The 19621-nt window shown below is 33.2% G+C and overlaps 2 protein-coding genes across 8 annotated transcripts; both read left to right on the top strand.

Moving 5' to 3' along the window:
- The first annotated feature begins 2420 nt into the window (after positions 1-2420).
- Positions 2421-12892, top strand: LOC100241426 (probable glycerol-3-phosphate dehydrogenase [NAD(+)] 1, cytosolic). 6 transcript variants are annotated; one of them, XM_010660952.3, is made up of 7 exons: positions 2421-2713; positions 3041-3097; positions 3178-3917; positions 5492-5713; positions 6616-6863; positions 12226-12365; positions 12476-12892. In XM_010660952.3, the coding sequence occupies exons 3-7, from the start codon at positions 3257-3259 to the stop codon at positions 12600-12602; spliced, it is 1398 nt and encodes a 465-aa protein (XP_010659254.1). In that variant the 5' UTR covers positions 2421-2713; positions 3041-3097; positions 3178-3256; the 3' UTR covers positions 12603-12892. The 6 variants fall into 6 exon arrangements, with proteins under 6 accessions (XP_010659254.1, XP_010659253.1, XP_010659252.1 ...); XM_010660951.3 differs by having other exon boundaries at positions 2421-2717; XM_010660950.3 differs by having other exon boundaries at positions 2421-2878.
- A 1167-nt stretch (positions 12893-14059) lies between these two features.
- LOC100261896 (uncharacterized) lies at positions 14060-18434 on the top strand. Of its 2 annotated transcripts, XM_010660953.3 has the most exons (4): positions 14166-14452; positions 16222-16530; positions 17518-17598; positions 18225-18434. In XM_010660953.3, the coding sequence occupies exons 1-3, from the start codon at positions 14328-14330 to the stop codon at positions 17585-17587; spliced, it is 504 nt and encodes a 167-aa protein (XP_010659255.1). In that variant the 5' UTR covers positions 14166-14327; the 3' UTR covers positions 17588-17598; positions 18225-18434. The 2 variants fall into 2 exon arrangements, with proteins under 2 accessions (XP_002270909.2, XP_010659255.1); XM_002270873.4 differs by lacking the exon at positions 18225-18434 and having other exon boundaries at positions 14060-14452; positions 17518-17724.
- The last annotated feature ends 1187 nt before the right edge of the window (positions 18435-19621 follow it).

Raw genomic sequence — 19621 nt, 5'->3', positions numbered from 1 at the left:
CGTTTGATAAAATTAACTTAAAATTTATTTTAAATCATCAAACTTAAAATTTATTTTTAAAAAAGTAAAAGAAATTTGAGATTAAGAATAAGAATTAACCATTTTGACTTAATACTTAAAATTATTTTTAATTTTAAGTTGTAATATTAAATCATTTCACCAAATATGCTTAATCTATTTAAAAACTTAAATAAAGTCATTAACTTGTATTAAGTCTTTAAGTGAATTTATTGAATACTCTCTCGATTAAGTTAAACTCAATATGCTTGAATTAGGTTTGATAGGTTTACGTTTAATGCTTACTAAGAGCTTATTTGACAATAACTTTTGGAAATGTTTATAACTTTTTTAATACTTGAAAACAACTCATTTGATAAAAAAATTTCGAGTGCTAAAAATGTTAGAAACGTTTTTTAAAATTATTACTAAACAAATTTTAATGATTGTTAGAAAAAATATTGAATAACTTAATTTAACTTAACAAAATAACTTAATGATAATTTTAATTTAGTACTTTTTCTGAAATTGAAATAGTTACACTAGTTTCACCTTGGTCATTCTTATTATATAATATTGGCGAGGATGAATATATTATAGCTGCAAAAGCATTAAAATGGGTAAAAAAATAAAATAAAAAAATATATTTGACAATGAGAAAGTATAAATATTGTGTTTTCTAAATATATATTTTAATTATTTTCAATTGTTTTGTGACAATTATTTAAAAAATAATAATTATATAAATATGAAGAATAATTGAAAACAATATTAGATAAAAATTATTATTAAATATATAGCAAATAGATTGAAAATATTTCAAACATACTTTTATTTTACAAAATATCATAAAATAATTTTTAAAAACTATTTTTTGTAACCGTTTTAAAAAGCACTTCTTTATAGCCTATGCTCATATCACTGTTTTTTTCTTTTTCAAATTAAAAACTTATGAATAAAAATAAAATATTTTTTTTATAAAAAAATATAAATTTACCTTATATCTTTAAAAATCACTTTAGGAAAATTTAAAATGGAAAATATATTTGATAGTAATTTTAAAACACATTTTTAGTTTTTTTAATTTTTAATACTTGATGATAAAAAAATTTAATGAGCTCTTAATATCCTCAATTTTTTTTAAACAAATTTTAAAACTAATATTTTTTAAATATATATAAAATTTATTACTACTACTACTATTATTATTATTATTATTATTTTAACAAACAAAGAATAAGCATGTCCACCCCACCTTCCTACTTGATTTTAAGACAAGTTAGGATACAAATTTAATTGCGAAAACAAATTTACAAAATCTCATTGTTTGGACAACAATAATTTCCACCACTTTTGTTTTTTTTTGTTCTTTTTTTCTTTTTTTCTTTTCAAGGAATTTAATATAATAAAAAATTATTAATTATAAAAAAGAGCTCTAACTTTAATTATAAAGCTCAATTTGAAAGGTACTCTAAAATATTAAAAAAAGAAAAAAAAATATGAATTTAGTTTTCAATATTATTTATTTGTATCTTCATTCTTAAAGAAGTGTGATTTTTCTCAATATAAGAAACATATTTTTTTTCTTAATTAAATTATTTAAAAATATCATAATTATTATTCTATTTAATCAAAATGTTTTTAAAATATTTTTTTAAAACATAAAATTCAAACAATTTCCAGTTCTATTTTTATTTCTATTTCTACTATTTTTTTTTTTCACTTTTTTCATAATCTTGACATAAGCTGATACATCAAATTTGGGGAAAAAACTAATGGCAACCTTGAAAAGAAAACCATTATTTAGGGATTTTTTACACAATGATTTTAGTATAATTACTAAACTTTCCAATATAAAAAACTAAATTAATTTTTAAAATATAAAAGTTTAGGGTTTGTTTGATAATTATTTTTAAAAAACAAAAAAAAATAGAAAAACACAATAAAAAAATAAAGTGTTTTTAGATAATATTTTTTTACATGTTTAAAATTATTTTTATCTATTATTTAAGGATTATTTTAAAAAATAATTAAATAAATATATGAATAATTAAAAATAAAATAAAAAATTATTTTTTAAAAATTAGAAATATATTAAAATTTTCTCAAATTATTAAATAGGCTTTTACTTTATAAAATATTAAAAAGTAAAATTTAAAAATAATTACTAAACATAACCTTAATATTTTTTTTATTAAATTTGTATATTCAAAAGAAAAGGTCGGTATTTTTATATTTAACTGATTTTTTTTTTTAAAAGTAAATATTAATTTAATTTTTATATTTAGTGTTTGTACTAAATTCATGTTAAAAAAAAATATAATTTTCACCATTATTTAATGATTTTAATAATAATTGTTTTTTAAATAAATCCCATTATTTAATGTAATTTTTAGTAGATGGGACGCGTGGCATCACTGGTGGCAGACAGAAGGCTGCCGCGTCGGCAAATGACAGCCAGCTTTGCAGGGCCCTTCGGTTTTCTCACGATGAAAGCTACGCGGATTTGAATGTTTTTCTCGTGTATATGCCAGTTGTTTCTTTCCTTGCTTAATACACAACCCCAATTTGGGAAACGGGTTCTTTATTCGAAATACCCATCTCCTGTTTCGTCACAATTGCCTGAAATCTCGAAGCTCTTTGGCTGGATTTGAATGAGAAAGGAAGAGGAAAACCGAATCAAATTTGACGTCGCCGCCTTAACTAACCGACAACCGTAGGTTGTTTCGCTTTCTCTTTGGTGGGGTAGATGAACAAATTTCTCTAGAAGATTTCGAAGTTTGTGTTTCCATTGTGTTTGAATAGATAAAAACCCCATTCAGTATGAACCCTTTTGTTCTCTTTCTCTAGAATTTTAAAGAAGAGAATTTTTGAGTTAGTGGTAAGGGATTGGTTTTTGTTTCGGCAAACAGCCCATCTAGAAAATTTAGTTCTTTGGGTGTCTGTGTATTCAATTTGTTTTTTTAATCAGTTGTAGTTTGGGTGAATCACCATTTATTAGATCAGGGTATTGATGTTTGATGTATTAAATCTGTTGTCTCAGTGAAGAATTGAGTGGTTTGATCACTGGGGAGCAAAACCATTTAACATTGCGCAGTGGGTTGGTCCTAAATTTTTTATTCATCCTATCCTTCTAACAGAATTGGAGATTTTCGAAGTTTGATTTTGTAAATCCTACAGGAAGGTTTATGAGCATTAGGATTGTACTTCATATTGTTGATCTGTAAGTTGTCGAGGCTGAGTTTTATCGTGAGAGAAGATGGTTGGAACTACGGAAGGAATGGCCAATAGTGTGTACTTAAATGGGTCGGTTCAGAATTCAAATGGTGTTCAAGAAGAAAAGCTTGATGAGCTTCGGCGCCTCATTGGAAAAGCCGAGGGTGATCCAATGAGGATTGTGGGAGTTGGGGCTGGTGCTTGGGGCAGTGTGTTTGCAGCTATGTTGCAAGATAGTTATGGTCACCTAAGAGACAAGGTTCAAATTAGGATATGGAGGAGACCTGGAAGATTTGTTGATAGGGCAACTGCTGAGCATTTATTTGAAGTAATCAACTCAAGGGAAGATGTGTTGAGGAGATTGATTAGGCGTTGTGCATATCTGAAGTATGTTGAGGCAAGATTAGGTGATCGAGTTCTTCATGCGGATGAGATTTTGAAGGATGGATTTTGCTTGAATATGATAGACACCCCACTTTGCCCCATGAAGGTTGTGACCAACTTGCAGGAGGCTGTGTGGGATGCTGATATAGTGATAAATGGTTTGCCATCAACAGAAACTCGTGAGGTCTTTGAGGAGATTAGTAAATATTGGAAAGAAAGAATTACAGTGCCAGTCATCATTTCCTTAGCAAAGGGTATAGAGGCTGAATTGGAGCCAGAACCCCGTATTATAACTCCCACTCAAATGATCAATAGGGCAAGTAAGAATTCCCTCCCCCCACTTCTTTAGAATTATTGGTCTTTTGGTTTTTAATGCTATTATGCCTGGCATAAATTCTTTCTGTATTAATGGCTCATCATTCAATACGACAATATGAACACGATACCAAGGCAAACCCATGGAAATACCTCTTAAATGTGAATCTGACAAATTTCTTTTTAATAATTCATGAAAGAGATTATCATATTCCCACAATTTTATTGATACAAAATCTAGAAATCGCCTTTTCGTTTTCATGGTTGTAGAAGAGGTTTTTTTTTTTGAATTATGGTAAAGTAGCTCCTGGATGGGGAACTACTCCTTAATGGGTGTCGCAATGGCTCTATTTGCGGTATTCCTATCTATTATTTTGGAGATTTATAATTCTTCTGTTTTATTGGACGGAATTTCACTGAATTAGCTCCACAAGAACCACGAAGTCCTAGCTTTTCAATACAAAGTGAATCGGCTCGGATTTTGTGTAATCATATTAAGGAGTACCTAGTTCTAACTTCTAACATTGTCTTGCTTTGTATAGAAACAGTTAGACTGCTTCTTGCATTGCGATATTGCTACTTGGTGTGTGTTGAACTTTTGCTTTGGTAATGTTTTTCTTTTTTGGTCCCTCTCATTCCTTCTAAAAAGAACTGTAAATTTAGGACTTGAAAACAGTGTAGGAAGCAAAGCTTATGAATGTTCCATTAATGGATTAAGAAAATGTTTGTTTCCATATTTCTTCCGAAATGATACCAGCACCTTGTACAAACATAATATCCAATGTAATGCAGTTACTGTGAGTTACAATGAATTACTTGGTGGGTTTCTCTTTCAACAAAGGACTGATATTCATATAAATAAATTGTAATCCTTGGCTATTTGATTATGGTGTTTAATAAATAATTACTACTATTTCATTTTCACCATAGTATAGATTAGACCTATTGTATTCATCATGTGTACTTTTGTGCACCTTTGTCTATTAAGAAAAGGGTATAGATTACAAGTGATCTTGTCGAATCTTATTGTATAGACTTTAGAATAGACACTTGTTAGTTACTTGGTAGCTTTTTCTCTCATGAATTCTAATGCTTTTGGTGTAAAAATCTTATTCATGTGGATTTAATTGCCATGGTGAATGAACTGCAGTTTACTTAAAATTATATTTTGTTTTTGAAATTTTCTTGAAAGAAGCCTATTATATTGGCACTCAGCATGATCTACACGGCAACTATTACTGGTCTGAGTTGACATGGGGCCTTATTTATCAGATTCACAGCCGGGGCTTCAAATGCTTTTGGAGTCAGAAGTGATAATGTGACCATGGTTTTAGTTTGAATGCTAAAATCAATAAGCTATTAGCAAAGATGATTGAAAGTAGCATATCAGAACATGTTTCCTCGATAATTATTGAGCTTTGCATGCAATGTTGGCTGTTCTCATGACTTGTTCCACTCCCAACCAGCTGGGTTCACAGTTCACCACATTCTCTGTAGTTTTTATTTGTCCTAATTGATGCCACCTTTTTTATTTTACTTTCTCCACTTCTTTGCCTCATTATTATATTGTGCTTTGCAGCTGGAGTTCCCATGGAGAATATTCTCTATCTTGGTGGACCGAATATTGCCTCAGAAATTTACAACAAGGAATACGCTAATGCTCGCATATGTGGAGCTGAAAAATGGAGGAAACCACTAGCAAAGTTTTTAAGACAGCCTCATTTTATAGTGTGGGATAATGGTGACCTTATAACCCATGAAGTTATGGGTGGTTTAAAGAATGCCTATGCCATTGGAGCTGGTAAGACAGTTTCCCTTAGTGAATTAGGACTTGGGCATTAAATAACACACAGTGATATATTATTGTACGATATGATAAATCCCTTTATATATATACGTGTGTGTGTGTGTGTGTTTCTTAATGTTTGCAATGTGAAACATCTCATGGTTGTGCTATGGGCTTGATGCTTATTCTCTGGTTGCACTTCACATAGGCTATGTAAAGTTGAGTGCACTATGAATGAATTATTGCAAATACAAAAATTGGAAAAGATTTTAACAGTTCTGGTTAATGATTGAGACTGATCAACACATAACGGCTTGTTTATCACAGTTATGTCTGTTTCCAAATCACTTGTTTGTTTAGAAGTTGTAAAATTCCCTAATTTCTGAGGTAACTATTGGACTTGATTGCATCCTTTATTTTCCATGACATGCTGATATAGAAGTTGATGTTGTTTTCTTATATGAAGAAGGGGTTGAGTTCATGTCAACTTCTAAAAGTGTGAACACAGAACACAGCTATTTATATATGTTTTGGTTGTATGGAAGCACTGTTGACAGAATAAATATATTATGTTCAATATGATAAATTCAAATCATGCTCCCAAATAGCTATGTTTTAAGTGAGGCAAGGAAATAATGAACAACTTTAGAATAAGGTTCAATGAGGCAAATATGCTTACTCCTGATGCATTCTTAAGTATGGGCAAACTCTATTGTTATTCTAGATCTGTTAGTTGGAAGGTTATGACATTATTCTTGTGGCCTTCTATTGCTGGTATATACTATTTGTTGATTTATTGATCGTATGCTTGGTCATTGCATTCTTGTGTGATCCTGTTCTAATTTATATTTCCTTTTGAAGAATATTGAGTTTCTGGGTTGGAATTTGTAAGTTCTTACTTTGAATTTGCATAACAGGAATGGTAGCAGCTCTAACCAATGAGAGTGCCACCAGCAAATCAGTGTACTTTGCACATTGTACATCAGAGATGATTTTTATTACCCATCTTTTATCAGAAGATCCTGAGAAGCTCTCAGGGCCTTTGTTGGCTGACACATATGTAACCTTGTTGAAAGGTCGTAATGCATGGTATGGCCAAAAGTTAGCTGAAGGGGAACTGAGTCTTGAAATGGGTGATAGCATCAAGGGCAAGGGGATGATTCAGGTATGTATCTTTGAGTTAGAAAAGTAGTGACTGTTAAGCAAATAAGTACATTCCCAGTGAGCCTGATATGTTGAGTGTTTTGTATAAAAATAGAAAGTCAAAAAGGTACTTCTTTAGCTATCTAATTAATCCACTTATGATATGTGCTCGATATGGTGTAGGCTTCTGCCTGCCCGATCATCTCTTTGAAATCTAGATATCTAACTGCAGAAGGAGCTTTCATTAAGACACAATGTAAGATGCAGTTCTTTGATCTTACATTTACCAAGGTGTGCTGTAGAATCATCTTCTAGGAAGGGATTTCCAACTGCCACTCTGAGATTTGCTAGTCCATTTTAGATACCTTAATTGAGTTTGAAACATTAAGGTGAAGGTGAATATATATAGAATAACTAGAAATAAACCAATGCTATTATGTCCAGTTTGAACTTCTAATGTGGACACCTGCTTGGATGATTTGATATAGGAAATCATGAAGTAACAAAGAGAGGCAAAAGAACATAGGAGAGGAAAGGCTTGCAGCATCCTCCAGGTCTCTCAATGGTGAGGATGAAATAGAGAGAGATAAGAGAAGAGACAGCTAGAGAGAGTAAAAGCTCTTTGATATAGATTTTGACCAAAATTTGTCACCACCCTGACGAGCATAGTTTTAGCCTTGACATAGTTTGTGTCTTCTAATTCTGGACACACCAAAAGAGACATGTTGACTAAGGGTGTCACTATTGAGAAGTTGAAGCTGTGCGCAGCTTCAATTGGTCTTCTAGCTTGAGGACAGGAGGATGAGTTGTAGGGATGAGGGATCGTTTCTTGGAGGATAGCGGTTTGATGTTGGTGATTGGACTAGTCTCCAAGTGGGAGATTTGTTGGGCTTTGTGGAGCCTAGTTTTGTTTGATCCGGTTTGACGACCCGACCCGAATAATATTGCATGGCTTTTTTAATGGGAGATTTATTGAGGCCTGTTGGGCTCGTTTAGCCCATTGTGGAACCACCCTTTGTAATTAGGGTTTTTTAGTATGGTAGGGTTGCCGTGCTATATATATATAGAGAATATTGTAGCCGCTAGGTTGTACTCTCTGTATTCTTCCCTGATAATAGTGATATCCCTGCAACTCCGTGGACGTAGGCAAATTGCCGAACCACGTAAATACTGTCTTGGGTGTGTGATTGTTTTTCTTTGGCGTGTGTTTTCTCTAATTTTTTTTGTTTCTCACGGGTTGGGAATTCGGTTTAATTCCCTACAACTGGTATCAGAGCCTAGGGTTAGGTTTGAGTGGGAGCAATGGCAGAGGAAGCAGGAAAGGCGTCTGGAATAGAAAAGTTTGATGGCACAGACTTTGCGTATTGGAGGATGCAGATTGAAGATTATCTCTATGGGAGGAAATTGCATCTGCCTCTTTTGGGGACAAAACCTGAGAGTATGAAGGCTGAGGAATGGGCGCTTCTTGACAGACAGGTTCTAGGAGTTATTAGGTTAACTCTGTCTAGGTCTGTTGCACACAATGTTGTAAAGGAGAAGACCACAGCAGATCTGATGAAGGCTTTGTCCGGTATGTATGAAAAGCCGTCCGCAAACAATAAGGTGCATCTGATGAAGAAATTGTTCAATTTGAAGATGGCAGAGAATGCATCAGTAGCACAACATCTGAATGAATTTAATACAATCACAAATCAATTGTCGTCTGTAGAAATTGATTTTGATGATGAGATTCGTGCTCTGATCGTCTTGGCTTCTTTGCCAAATAGTTGGGAGGCAATGAGGATGGCAGTAAGCAATTCTACTGGAAAGGAAAAGCTCAAGTACAATGATATACGAGATTTAATTCTGGCTGAAAAAATTCGCCGAAGAGATGCAGGTGAAACCTCAGGATCTGGTTCTGCCCTAAACCTTGAGACAAGAGGCAGAGGTAATAACAGAAATTCAAATCAGGGTAGATCAAATTCCAGAAATTCTAATCGGAACAGAAGCAAATCTAGATCAGGCCAACAAGTACAATGCTGGAATTGTGGGAAAACAGGTCACTTTAAAAGGCAATGCAAAAGCCCTAAGAAGAAGAATGAAGATGATTCTGCTAATGCTGTAACAGAAGAGGTACAGGATGCATTACTTCTTGCAGTAGACAGTCCACTTGATGATTGGGTTTTGGATTCAGGAGCTTCGTTTCATACCACTCCACACCGAGAAATCATACAGAATTATGTTGCAGGTGATTTTGGTAAGGTGTATTTGGCTGATGGTTCAGCCTTGGATGTTGTGGGTCTAGGAGACGTTCGAATATCATTGCCCAATGGGTCTGTTTGGTTACTGGAGAAGGTTCGACATATTCCTGACCTGAGGAGGAATCTGATTTCTGTTGGACAACTTGATGATGAAGGACATGCAATACTATTTGTTGGTGGTACTTGGAAGGTTACAAAGGGAGCTAGGGTATTGGTTCGTGGAAAGAAGACTGGCACTCTGTATATGACCTCATGTCCAAGAGACACAATTGCAGTTGCTGATGCAAGTACTGATACAAGCCTATGGCACCGCAGACTTGGTCACATGAGTGAGAAAGGGATGAAGATGTTGCTGTCAAAAGGAAAACTACCAGAATTGAAGTCCATTGATTTTGACATGTGTGAAAGTTGCATCTTAGGAAAGCAAAAAAAGGTGAGCTTCTTGAAAACTGGCAGGACATCGAAGGCTGAAAAATTGGAACTAGTACACACTGATTTGTGGGGGCCTTCTCCGGTTGCATCCCTAGGAGGTTCAAGGTACTACATCACCTTTATTGATGACTCAAGTAGAAAGGTATGGGTTTATTTTCTAAAAAATAAATCTGATGTATTTGTAACTTTTAAGAAGTGGAAGGTCATGGTTGAGACAGAAACAAGTTTGAAAGTAAAATGTTTGAGGTCAGATAATGGAGGAGAGTACATAGATGGAGATGGGCTTATAGAGACTATACAAGGTGGATAAAGATGTAAGGAAGAACGGGAGGTACCTGGTGGAGCGAGAGGGCTCGTAGTAAGGTATGGATACAAGGAATGGGGAAACATGGGATGTTTCGGGAACCCAATAGTTGTATCTGGTTTTATCCTCTGTAATATTCTCTATTGTATAGTGAAATTATTCTCTCTCATCCGTGGACGTAGGCATGGTTGGCCGAACCACGTTAAAACCTCGTGTACCGTATGTGTGATTGTTTTATCTTTGTGTTCTTGAACTAACATTGTTGGCATCAAAGCTTTCGCTGTCACTACAATTGGTATCAGAGCTTGGGTTGAAGATTTCGGGAAGAGTAAAAGATCATCAAAGCTTCCGCTGGCACAACAACTGGTATCAGAGCTTGGGTTGAAGATTTCTGGAAGAGTAAAAGATCACAAAGCACACAAGATGAAAACAAAAGGAATTTTCACTGAAGGTGGAGTCAATTGCTCTTTCGTGGTGATATGATACAAAAAGGTTTGTGTCATGGAGAGATTGAAGATTAACTTCATGTAATTTGGTCCAAGGTGGAGATTGTTGGGAATTGTCCCAAATTCCTAATTAGTAAATATTCCTTTTTGTAAAGAATATTGTATAGAATATTTCTAGGTTGATAGATTATTGTAATATTAGACTTCCTTATAGAATAAGGAAGGTTGTTAGAAATATCTCTATAAATATTCTAGGTTATGAGGGGAAAAAGTTATGAGATGGAGATGGGCCTATAGAGACTATACAAGGTGGATAAAGATGTGAGGAAGAACGGGAGGTACCTGGTGGAGCGAGAGGGCTCGTAGTAAGGTATGGATACAAGGAGTGGGGAAACATGGGATGTTTCGGGAACCCAATAGTTGTATCTGGTTTTATCCTCTGTAATATTCTCTATTGTATAGTGGAATTATTCTCTCTCATCCGTGGACGTAGGCATGGTTGGCCGAACCACGTTAAAACCTCGTGTACCGTATGTGTGATTGTTTTATCTTTGTGTTCTTGAACTAACATTGTTGGCATCAAAGCTTTCGCTGTCACTACAATTGGTATCAGAGCTTGGGTTGAAGATTTCGGGAAGAGTAAAAGATCATCAAAGCTTCCGCTGGCACAACAAAAAGAACCTGACTTAACACCTATAGTTGGTAGACCTGAAACTCACAATAAAGCACCTAGAATGCCTTCTAAAACTAGATTCTAATTAAATTCCACTGAAGTTAAAATACCTCCTAATGAAAATTTCTGATGCTACTTCTATCATTCTTTCCACATCATAATTTTGAGTACATGTGAAAGTGGGTTTCAGTTATAAAACACTGCCACATCAACCTTAGACAAAAGGAATTACTACTTTGCTTTTGAGAGAACTACCTCAATACTTGAATCACTTAGAATTATTGAACTGGAATGCCAAATAGCAGCTTAGTTAATATCTCTGATGTATGAGCTAATATGTGGCTTCAAGTAGAATTAAATTCTTACTGAAGTTGTGTTGCTACCATGCCCCTGGTTTAGGTCATTGATCTACATTTTGTTGCTTTTGTTATCCTACTTGAGACAGCAATCATATCTTGTATGATTCAAGTCTCTTTATTTGGTTTAATCTGGGATGACAGAAGTTTCATTGCTGCCAGCAACAGGTGAAAAATAAAAAAAAAATCCTGATTTTGGTTGGGGTTGCTGGTAACCAGTGATCATTTCCCTGTGGGTGCCTCGCAGATTATGACCCCTGGTTGATTCCATTACTCTGTTGAATTTTCTTGGGTATATCAGATTGAAGTCAAGTGAGATATTATTAATCTACTTGCTAGCTTGATGAGTGAAGGAACTCAGTTCTGAGTCAGACTCTATAGTTGATTCCACCAGTAAATTGGGATGGGAAAAGTATTCCTTGAAACATTGATTTGGATATATCCTTACCGTGACTTCCCAACTCAGACTCCATTATCAAATCCAGTCGTAAATTGGGATGGGAAAAGTATTCCTTGAAACATTGATTTGGATATATCCTTACCATGACTTCCCAACTCAGACTCCATTATCAAATCCAGTCGTAAATTGGGATGGGAAAAGTATTCCTTGAAACATTGATTTGGATATATCCGTACCATGACTTCCCAACTCAGACTCCATTATCAAATCCAGTCGTAAATTGGGATGGGAAAAGTATTCCTTGAAACATTGATTTGGATATATCCGTACCATGACTTCCCAACTCAGACTCCATTATCAAATCCAGTCATAAATTGGGATGGGAAAAGTATTCAAGAAACTTGGATTACCGTGCAATTATAATGCAGGCTTCTCTTTGTAGATTTTTTTTTTTTTGGTTGATTTTTCTCCCATGTCTGTTCATTTCTTTTCTTGCTTCTATCAAAAATGCCAACACTGTTTTTCATTTGCAGGGAATCTCTGCTGTGAAAGCATTTTATGAGCTGTTAAGTCAATCTTGCTTGAGTATCCTACACTCTGAAGAAAACAAGCCTGTTGCTCCAGTTGAGCTTTGCCCCATCTTGAAGACCTTGTATAACATATTAATAGCAAGGTATTTGAGTTCTTCCCCCACATTTTTGTGAATATACAAGAGCTTGATTCACCCTTTCACACTAAGGGATAATTACAGTCTAAATGCTTACAATCTATCCAAATTTTCAGGGAGGCTTCATCACAGGCCATTCTTCAAGCACTAAGGGATCAGACCATGAATGATCCACGAGATCGGATTGCAATGGCACAAACCCATGCTTTTTATAGACCATCACTTCTTGGTCAGCAGCCGTGATAGCAGACACGCCCCCATCAACTTACTAATTCTCGCTGCGTGACCATTTAGGTAGATCATATAGAGAAGGTTGCGAAGTTTTGTATGGCATCATTGTAGAGAGGAGTTAAATCATGAGGACAGGGTCCTATGATGAGTTTTGCATGAGATTTCTGTGTTTGACTTTGATTCCTTCAATTGTTAGTTGTGGTTTTATGTCACAGAATGGAAATGCTTGCATGATGTTTGATGGCTTCACTATTACCACCAACAAAATTGGTAATAAGAAGAGAAGGTTGTGCTTGTGTGTATCCCTTTATTTCCAATGGGTCATCTACCAAGACTCCACTGTATCTAGATGCAGCAGAACCCTAACTTAAACCCTTTTATCACTGGCCCCTCTAGATCAGGAAAACAGAGTGTTGGGAACCTGATTCTAAAACCATTGAAAGATTTTCTGATCCTCGCTCAAATTGTTCAAATATGCAAGAAGAGTCACTTCCCACTTTCATTTACTTCTATTTCTTCCTAAGAAACTGGGTTTCCATCGAACAAAATGTCTCTAATTAATTAGCTAGGAAGGGCCAAAGAAATAAACCCAAAAAGGAGAGAACACTAGAGATAAGCCATTGTTAACTACTTCTAAATTGATCAATCATTAGAATCTCATCTAAAGCGACTCTCAAACAAAATGGCTCATTTTAGAGAAGTTGCAAGTTTTTTTAAGTTGAATATTTATGACTTAAAAATAGAAGGATTAATAGATTAAAAGAAGTGGAAAGATCCTAAAGTTGTAATACATTTTTTTTAAGTAACCTATTTTTGACATAAATACCCTTTATTATTTGATTATTTATGTGTTTTCTTTTTAAAAAAAATATTGTTTTTACAAGAAAAAAAAAAGGATATTCTTGCCTTAAATGAGTATTTTTTAAGTTAAAAAAATTCAAAATCTTAATTATCAATTATGGTTTTATGACGTGGATGTTTATGTGATAGAGATGCATTACATTGACTATTATTTTGGAAATCATATTATTTTCAATCAAAACTCAAGACATCATTTTTTTTTTCCCTAGATTAGAAGGTACCTCTAAAAAAATACAAAAAATAAGAAGGTTCTCAATTTTCCTTTGGACAACTTATTAAAAAGGATGAAATTATCCTTATTTTGTAAAACTAACCTTTTATATTTTTTCAATCTAAAAAATACCCATTTTAGATAAAAATGTCCTCATTTTTGTATTGTAAAAATATATATATATATATATATATATATATATATAGATAGATAACATATTAAAAAATATTTATGTAAAAAATGGGTAATTTTTCGAGTTAAAAAAAACGAGGGAGGTTAATTTTACAAATTTGGATCCTTTCATCCCTTTTAATCTAGAGATAACATATGAATGAAATCTTTCCCATTTTAGAAAACTAAGTTATCACATTTTTTCAATCTAAAAAATATTTATTTTTGAAAAAAATGTACTCATCTTTTTCTTGCAAAGCAACCTTCTTTTAAAATACTGAAAATATTAATGGGTATTAATGTTAAAAATTGTTACTCTACCGGTTCAAAAACGGGGAAGATCAGTTTTACAGATTCGGGATGTTTTCATTATTTTTAATCGATTAATCCTTTTCCTCGTTACTTTCCTCTCTCAGAGACAAACAGGAGACAGAAACGGAAGGGAACCAGTGAGTGCGGGCGAGAGGGCTCCGGAGAAAGAAGGTTATAGAGAGATGTCTCTGGTAGACTATGCTTCCTCTTCAGACGAAGACGAAGAGGCTGAGCCCATACAAGAACAACAACTCCATTCCCAAGTTCCTCTAGCTCCAAATCCCGATCCTCCACTTCCTCAAACCCAGTAAATTTTTTCTCCAATTTTTATTTCTATTTGCTTTATATTTCCAAGTTCAGTATTCGGTTTCTTTTATTTTGCCCTTAAGGTTTCGTACTTGTTCGCTTAACGCAATTAACCTCTGTTTGGTTGCCGAGAAAGTGAAAGGGCAAAACAGAAATTCAAGTTTTGTGTCTTTAAATTTTGCATCATTTGAACCCAAGAACACAATAATTTCCCACATGACTATTTGGGTGTTCATTTTTTTTTTTTTTTTTTTTCTGTTTTCTATTTTCTAGAAAGTATTTTAGGTTTTATTTTCTTCCCTTTTCCTTGGCTTTCTGGGGAACGAAACTGATTCAGGATGTTACTATAGTAATTTTTTTCTTCCACCTTTGTTGATTCTAAACATTCCCACCAATTTTCTCATTATTGTATTCTTATGAAGTTTTGGTGTGGTCTATTATGATGAATAATCAATTAGAGAGACAGAATTTGGAGCATAAAATTAAGGTTTGCAAGCAAATTTTTCAATAGTTGGTAGAAACATAATGGCACTTAAACTGTAAATTTCATGTCTACATCCGGGCATCTTTGTAGATGTTAACAATCATAAATGAATTAGATACTTGTGACATATTTTTTTTGAAATTTAATAACTAGGTAGAAGAATGTCGATTGCATTTGTAGAACCAGGCCAACAATATATCATTGAAAGATTGGCTATAGAGAACTGCCTTCTGGCCAAGACTGTATGGAGTTCTCAATTCCACTTCTTCCAAATACCCCAGGCCAAGTAGAGAGGGATAATACACCATTCTTTTCTCTTGCTTTTCATGATAGAATTTCCATGCCAAATAAGTTCTTTTCAAAGATATTTGACTTATTGGTCACTGGGGTCAGTAACATTCACTATTGTATGTCACACTGCTTGAACATCATATTGTGAACAGGTGGGCATCAGTCATCACAACTATTAGTGGTTTGATTTGGCCTCATAGCAATAGAGGTTTAAAATTCTTGAGCATAACATTAGGAACATGGCATGGAAACTTCTGGTAGGTGACTCCTGAAGAGTGGATTTGATACCAAGAGAGTCTATGATTCAAGTCTGCATAGCTATAATAAGCAGTTGATTTTCGTATGGCACTTCTTTAATCTATTTCTCTTGCTAATAGATTCTCTAGCAGTATAGAACTGTGTCTCTCTATAAGTATAAAAAAAAATTAATCTGAAATCTAAAACTATGAGAGAAAATCACAAAGAAAAGTGTCATTTTTTTCCTTCATTTCTTTTTGAAGTTGAAATAGATTTAGACAACCACCCTTTCCTTTCTTTTGTTTTCTTTTACAAAGGGGGATGGACTTTAACATTATGTTTGAGAGCAACTAATGTGTTAATCATTAGTTACAGAATATTACTTGCCACCTGTTTTTGAAGATTTCTGAATTAGGACTTTACTGGATATGCTTAATAGAGGACTTTGGTAAAGGTTCTATTTAATTTTATTTTGTTTTGGTAGGCACTGGTAGATATTTATTAATTTGTTCTCCTTCAATAATGCCATGGGGTAGTATTGGTTGTTGCAATCAATTTTTATATCATCTTGTTTTTCACCTATCTAACTAGCATCTTGGAGAGCCAATAATTTCATGGTCCTTCGATACCTTCCTTGGATAATTGGATTTGTAAGTCATTTATAGAAAAGATAGAGATCTTTCTTCTGTTTTGGCATTTAGCTTCTTGGTTTTTTATTGATTAATTATGGTTTCCTTTATATTTGTTTACATGGGCAGATCATCAGCGTCAGCATCAGATCAACAGCCAGAAATTGCTTCCAGTTCATCAGTGCCTTCTATTGAAAAACTTCCTGATGCCTCGTTCCTATTGAATTCACCTGCTATCTCATCCCATCTACTTAGTGGCTATGATCACTCTTCTCGAGTTGCAGCTGCTATGGCTGAAAGTGCTTCACGCAAGAGAGAAGCAAAGGGATTTTCTTCCTCTCTTCCCCGCAGTAAAGTTCCTAAAGGAACCTTGCCTCATTCAAGAAATGTTCCAGATACTGTGGGGGGTCTGCTAGTACCACCTCAGCTTAAGGGAAAGTAAGTTCGTAATTTGCGGACATTTTCTTCATTGTTGTTGAAACTACATTATGCATGTATTATGGGTTTGTCATGCATACTTGTGCGTAATTTCTCTTGAATCCAGGTTCATTTAGATTGGACAAAAATTGATTGATTAATAACAAAATTTTGTGAGAAAGGCAAAACCTATTTTTTCTTTTTCAGACCTCCTCTCTGTTTGTTTAACTTCGTCCGTTTCTAGTATCTGTTCTATAATTTTCTGCTTTATAAATGGAATAAATATTTAGTTTTCTATAATGGAAAAAAAAAATTGATGATGTATATTCAATTCTCTATTAGTTATAGCTTATTATTATTGTTATAATTTTATTTATATTTTTATTTTATAATTTGCTTGCCTTTAGAACATCCAATGGTGCAAATACTTGATCAATTTATAGGACTATCAAAGATTACTGCTTCATCTAGACCATGACACTAGTAAAATTTTGGTATGCAGTCCATTCGGATAGAACTATTCCCGTCACTTCACTTTCAACTGTTTCATTGCTGGACTGCATTTGCCTTTTTAATGAATGAGCATGTGGGGTTAGATTGAATGTATTTCTTTGTTCACTGAAGCAATAAGATTTCCTTTATATTGGCATTATCATTAGTGTATGGTAGGAGATGGGACTAGAGATGTTCTGTAGTTTTCATATAATATAAAGTTGTCAATCGAATGTAGAGTTACAGGAATGTTGCAATTGAGGAGAAACCATTGTGTACCTGCAAGTACCTGTTTTTCTAATTGGGATGGTGGTAATAATGAATACATCTGTTGTAGGTGCATATGGCTTTTCCTTTTCTTGTTTTATGCTCCATGTGGATCGGTTCATTTTGCAGCATTTAATCACGTTTGACTTGAAAATGAAATTTCCCCTTCTGAAATGCTTCTTCAGTTGTGGAGTTGCATTTTGCATAGAATTAAATGTTTTGCTAATGATTTTGAGTTGGGTTTGGCAGGAGCAATGTTGTCACAGAAGATCTGAGCAAGCTCTTTGTGAAAAAGCCTGTTGGCTCCTCATCTCAGTAGCAGTTCTTCATGTCAGTAATAGTTCTTTTTGTTTTCTTTTATATGTTTTTGTTGTAGTTTCAGATGGCAGTCTGCAAATGCATAAACCTCTGGCAGATTTAGTTGAAATTTAAAGAACTAACATGCTTTAAAATTCACTCCTTCACAATCTTAAATCTGTCATGGCAGTTTTTAGGTTGCACTTATTGGGCTCTTGTAGAAAATGCAGAAAAAAAAAAGGAGAAAAAAAAAAGATTTAAAGTTAATAATTTTTTTTTTCACATGTTACTTCGAACTCATAATCAAACATGAGAAAATTATTTTCTTTTAACGTTTTTTTTTTCCTTTCCTTAATACTTTTTAGGAACCTAACATAATCATAGTGGTTTGTTTTGTTTTTTGTTTTTGGTTTTTTTGTTAAGGGAATTTAATCCACTAATTTTTTTTTAAATATTAAATTTTGTATATAAAATTACTGAAATATCTTCTTTAATTTCTCAACACTTGCCTTTCTTAAATCCTAACCCCACTTCTTCTCATTATTCTTCTTTTTCTTCCTTTTCTTGGTTCTTTCCTTTATATTCCCTTTCAATTTTTTATTTTTTTTTTCTCATGTTTTTTTACATTGACATGAAACCACTGGCAACCTGGTTAAAAGGGCTTGAGGAAGATGGCTGAAGGAAAGAGAAGGAGATGAAGGCTAAGAAAGGGAAATGGATGTGTTTAACAATACTCTTTTTTGTTTTTTTTTTTAATCATAAATTAATAAAATTATGAAAATATCCTTGTCTTCTCCCTCTCACCCAAGACTCTCAACAACTATAAAGATTGGTTTGATTTGGTTATGAAAATCAACTTGGTTGGTTTAGTTTAGTGACTTATATTTATTATGATTTATAATTACTTGAATAATTATATTTCTTGTGATTTGTAATACCTTGATATTTAGTTGTGACCCATATTAATTTTAAATGTATCAATTATAATATAGGCAAACTTTAAATGTATTATGGGCTTGGGCTTGAAACCCAAATGAGTTTTTAAACAACGTTTGGGCTTGACACCCAAATAAGTTTAGGTCCAACTAATTCATCTAAATGGAACTAAACTGACCTAAACAAGCTTGGCCTATGAGAAATTCATACAACACTAGGAGATTGGGTCATGTTTGGTAATTGTAGTTGAAAAACAGTTTTTGAGAACAATTTTTAAGAAATATTTTTAAAAATTGTTTAATATTTTATAGAACAAAAGTTTTTTAACTTTCTTTTAATTTTTAAAAATATGTTTTAAGAATAATTTTTATGTCTAATGTTTTATTTTTAATCATTTCATATTTGTATAATTATTTTTTAAAACAAATATAAAAAAACTAATAAAAATAATTAAAAGATATTATTTGAAAACATTTTATTTTTCGTTTTTAAGAACAAAAAAAGAGAAAACAATTTTTTGATTGTGAAATGTATATATATATATTTTTGAATAATATAAAACAATCCTTGAAAATAATTACCAATTAAGGTCTTAGTTTTGTGTCTTTTATTTATGGTAGAAAACCCCTCCCGAGTGCCTCGCCGCGAAGCACACCCTATGCCTTAAAAGGCATTTTAAGTGCTTTTTTAACATGCCTTTTAAATTAAGATACCAAATTTTTACGAAGAAGCGCGTTGGATCCTACTAGAAGCACACTACTAAACGGAATTGGTGGGTCAGTGGATCAAATTTACAATAAAATATTACAAACAAGGCATTGAGTAGTGGAGTGAGTTTACAAAAAAAAAAATTAGGAGTTAGTTGCCGTTTTTTAAAATTGTTTTGAAAAATAATTTTTGAGAATAATTTTTAAGAACAGTTTTTTTGTATTTTTAGAAAAAAAAAATTATATTTGAGAATTGAATTCTGAAAAATAGTTTTTGTTCTAAAAAACAAAAACAATCGTATCCTTTGTTTTGTCTAAGCTGTATACCAAGTGCACTAAGGATAAAAGAATTGGTGCATTTGGTGTATGAGACAATCTTTGAAATGTTTCCGTTAGAATGCTAAATTGTAGTT

This window comes from Vitis vinifera, chromosome 13 (genome assembly GCF_030704535.1).
Source record: "Vitis vinifera cultivar Pinot Noir 40024 chromosome 13, ASM3070453v1".
Classification (NCBI taxonomy): Eukaryota; Viridiplantae; Streptophyta; class Magnoliopsida; order Vitales; family Vitaceae; genus Vitis; species Vitis vinifera.
The sequence above is the reverse complement of the archived record's forward strand: the minus strand, read 5'-3'. Positions and strand labels throughout refer to the sequence as shown.